This window comes from Nansenia antarctica (assembly GCF_963989245.1).
Source record: "Nansenia antarctica genome assembly, chromosome: 1".
NCBI lineage: Eukaryota > Metazoa > Chordata > Actinopteri > Argentiniformes > Microstomatidae > Nansenia > Nansenia antarctica.
Window position 1 is genome coordinate 104,846,379 of NC_137674.1, and position 3,977 is coordinate 104,850,355.

A 3,977-nucleotide genomic window follows, 5' to 3' on the forward strand; every position below is an offset into this window, starting at 1 on the left:
CAAGCTTACACAAATACTTTGAAAGCGATGCTTTGTTTGAGCATTGGCTTGGCCAGGTGGGCGGGGGGGTTTGGACTTTTGGGATTATTCCATTGGATGCCTTGTTTCAGGCAACACTGAATCAAGCACAAGTATTTTTCAATGAATCAAATACTATACGAACACAGGTCTGAGTATCTGTGTGTGTGTGTGTGTGTGTGTGTGTGTGTGTGAGTGAGTGAGTACTGGATACACAACACTTACATAGCCAAGGGCCTTATCTCCTCTGGGAACTCCAGTAATGTAATCTGTAAAAAAGAAGAATGCAAATAACAGAAATCAAAAGGAGGTGAAAGGGTTCATATGAAATGCCATACAGGACTGTGCAAACATCATCTCCACGAGCAACATCAATAGACTAGTCTTACCCTCCAGCACATTAGGTATGTCTAATGATACAGTAGCAGAGTTAGGTCTGTCTAATGATACAGTAGTAGAGTTAGGTCTGTCTAATGATACAGTAGCAGAGTTAGGTCTGTCTAATGATACAGTAGTAGAGTTAGGTCTGTCTAATGATACAGTAGTAGAGTTAGGTCTGTCTAATGATACAGTAGCAGAGTTAGGTCTGTCTAATGATACAGTAGTAGAGTTAGGTCTGTCTAATGATACAGTAGTAGAGTTAGGTCTGTCTAATGATACAGTAGCAGAGTTAGGTCTGTATAATGATACAGTAGTAGAGTTAGGTCTGTCTAATGATACAGTAGCAGAGTTAGGTCTGTCTAATGATACAGTAGCAGAGTTAGGTCTGTCTAATGATACAGTAGTAGAGTTAGGTCTGTCTAATGATACAGTAGCAGAGTTAGGTCTGTCTAATGATACAGTAGCAGAGTTAGGTCTGTCTAATGATACAGTAGCAGAGTTAGGTCTGTCTAATGATACAGTAGTAGAGTTAGGTCTGTCTAATGATACAGTAGCAGAGTTAGGTCTGTCTAATGATACAGTAGCAGAGTTAGGTCTGTCTAATGATACAGTAGCAGAGTTAGGTCTGTCTAATGATACAGTAGCAGAGTTAGGTCTGTCTAATGATACAGTAGCAGAGTTAGGTCTGTCTAATGATACAGTAGTAGAGTTAGGTCTGTCTAATGATACAGTAGTAGAGTTATGTCTGTCTAATGATACAGTAGTAGAGTTAGGTCTGTCTAATGATACAGTAGTAGAGTTAGGTCTGTCTAATGATACAGTAGCAGAGTTAGGTCTGTCTAATGATACAGTAGTAGAGTTAGGTCTGTCTAATGATACAGTAGCAGAGTTAGGTCTGTCTAATGATACAGTAGTAGAGTTAGGTCTGTCTAATGATACAGTAGCAGAGTTAGGTCTGTCTAATGATACAGTAGCAGAGTTAGGTCTGTCTAATGATACAGTAGTAGAGTTAGGTCTGTCTAATGATACAGTAGCAGAGTTAGGTCTGTCTAATGATACAGTAGTAGAGTTAGGTCTGTCTAATGATACAGTAGCAGAGTTAGGTCTGTCTAATGATACAGTAGTAGAGTTAGGTCTGTCTAATGATACAGTAGCAGAGTTAGGTCTGTCTAATGATACAGTAGCAGAGTTAGGTCTGTCTAATGATACAGTAGCAGAGTTAGGTCTGTCTAATGATACAGTAGTAGAGTTAGGTCTGTCTAATGATACAGTAGTAGAGTTAGGTCTGTCTAATGATACAGTAGCAGAGTTAGGTCTGTCTAATGATACAGTAGTAGAGTTAGGTCTGTCTAATGATACAGTAGCAGGTCTGTCTGACGCCATCTTGCTACCTCCGTTAGCACCGTGCTAGCTCAGTCATGGCCTTGTACACGATAGAATAGCCATTACACTCGACAATGTGGACATTAAACATGATATTATGCACCTTATACATGATATTATGAACATTATAAACGATATTAAAGTCATTTATACCTTTCAGAGGCTGTTCTATCTTTCTTTGTTTGCACCCGCGACGCCATCTTGCTACCTCCGTTAGCACCGCGCATGCGCAGATAGCAATCAACACACAGGCACATTCCATTCGGCCCCACATTCCTTTCGGCCCCACATTCCTTTCGGCCCCTGGCTGCAAGCCTGCAGCTGGACCCTTCTCCCCTGGCTGCAAGCTTGCAGCTGGACCCTTCTCCATTGGGACTGACTATAGCGTCATATACCATCAACGGGGGGAGATGCGACATGAAAAAATGGATGGAGGGAGGGAAACACACATAAAGAGAAATGTGGTTTTGTGGTCAGAGCGCAAAATGGATGGAGGGACGGATTACCACAACAAGTGCAGTTATCAGGCGAGGAATCAAGGACTGGAAAGTCCCCTGGCGAAAAACACACACACACTCACACACACAGAGAGAACTGTGGTTCTGTGGTCAGAGCGCCCTCTACAGGTGGAAGGTTGTATTATACATCATTGGCGCTTTTTAAAAGAACGTTGTACGTCAGTGTCCCTGTAGGATACTCTTTGAAGTCGTAAGACCTATAATAGATAACTCCATATAATAGAGACTCATGCTCGACACGGGTGGTAAATGGAAACTCGCCTCTGAGGGAAATATTGAGGTGGCTCTTAAAAGAGCCTTTGGGGATCTACTGTTGGATCAGGGTGGTCATCTTAGGCGCGCTCTCCACGAATGCGACGGGCCAGCTGGATGTCCTTGGGCATGATGGTCACCCTCTTGGCGTGGATGGCGCACAGGTTGGTGTCCTCGAACAGACCGACCAGGTAAGCCTCGCTAGCCTCCTGCAGGGCCATCACAGCAGAGATCTGGAAGCGCAGGTCGGTCTTGAAATCCTGGGCGATTTCTCTCACCAGGCGCTGGAAGGGAAGTTTGCGGATGAGCAGCTCGGTGGACTTCTGGTAACGACGGATCTCCCTCAGAGCCACGGTGCCAGGCCTGTAACGGTGAGGCTTCTTCACGCCGCCGGTGGCCGGGGCGCTTTTACGGGCAGCCTTGGTGGCGAGCTGCTTCCTGGGGGCTTTGCCACCGGTGGATTTACGAGCGGTTTGCTTGGTTCTGGCCATGGCGACAAGTTCCTACGTTCAGTTGGAGTGTAGCCAGTCTACAAAGAAAGTGTTACATTTATAAACCCCAGTCGTGCCCCGATTGGGTGGCGACTATAGACGAGCTCATTGGCTCGTTGTCACCTCCTTCTCCGGCTGCCATTGGACACGAGCCTCGTCCACGTCATTGCCGCCATAAATTCAAAGATTTGAATCCTGCCGCTTCCTATGTTGTTGTTGTTCCTATGTTCGGCCCTTCCCCCAAACAGGCTTCAGAGATGTTTCCTTTATCCTGATTTATATCATTGATCTACAGCTGCTTCATTAGTTCTGCTTATACATAAACTGGAGAATCAAGACTGGTTAGATGAACTAAAAAGCACACAGGTTGAGGAGGCATGGCTAGGTTTTAAAACCAAATTCCTAAATATTATTGACAGTATAGCCCCCATGAGAACCACCAGGGTTAAAGCCCGATCGGAACCATGGATGAATTCGGACATTCTAAATGCTATGAAAGTCAGAGACCTAAAATGCTCTGAAGTTCAAAAATGCAAATCAAAATTAGTGAAACACTTAAACGAAGATCTCAAAACCCACTTTGAGAAAATTAAAAAACAATGCAACAAACTATGCAATCAGGTAATTACCATGACAAAATCTGCTAAGAAAAAATACCTCGATAACAAAATCGAAGAAAACTTAAACAAACCACGTGACCTTTGGAAGCTACTTAACACTAGAACAGCCATGGGATCGCCATTCATTCCACCGCAATCAGGTGTGAAACAGCACCAGCAGATTTTAACATGGAGAAGAGTGTACTGACGGACAAGGATCGCTGGAGGGCGATGTCACACAAGGCCGTCTGCCAGGCTCTTGACACCTTTTTCCCAGATCTAGTGAAGACAGACAGGAAAGGCCACCAGTATATCATGTATTGATAATGTATTAT

General features: G+C 44.1%; 1 protein-coding gene across 1 annotated transcript; it reads right to left on the reverse strand.

The window, feature by feature from the left end:
• Positions 1-2,632: 2,632 nt before the first annotated feature.
• On the reverse strand, positions 2,633-3,043 carry LOC308155827 (histone H3.2-like; the record flags this gene model as incomplete). The annotated part of the gene is made up of 1 exon (XM_080529199.1): positions 2,633-3,043. One exon carries the CDS (start codon positions 3,041-3,043, stop codon positions 2,633-2,635), a length of 411 nt encoding a protein of 136 aa, XP_080385325.1.
• Positions 3,044-3,977: the final 934 nt, after the last annotated feature.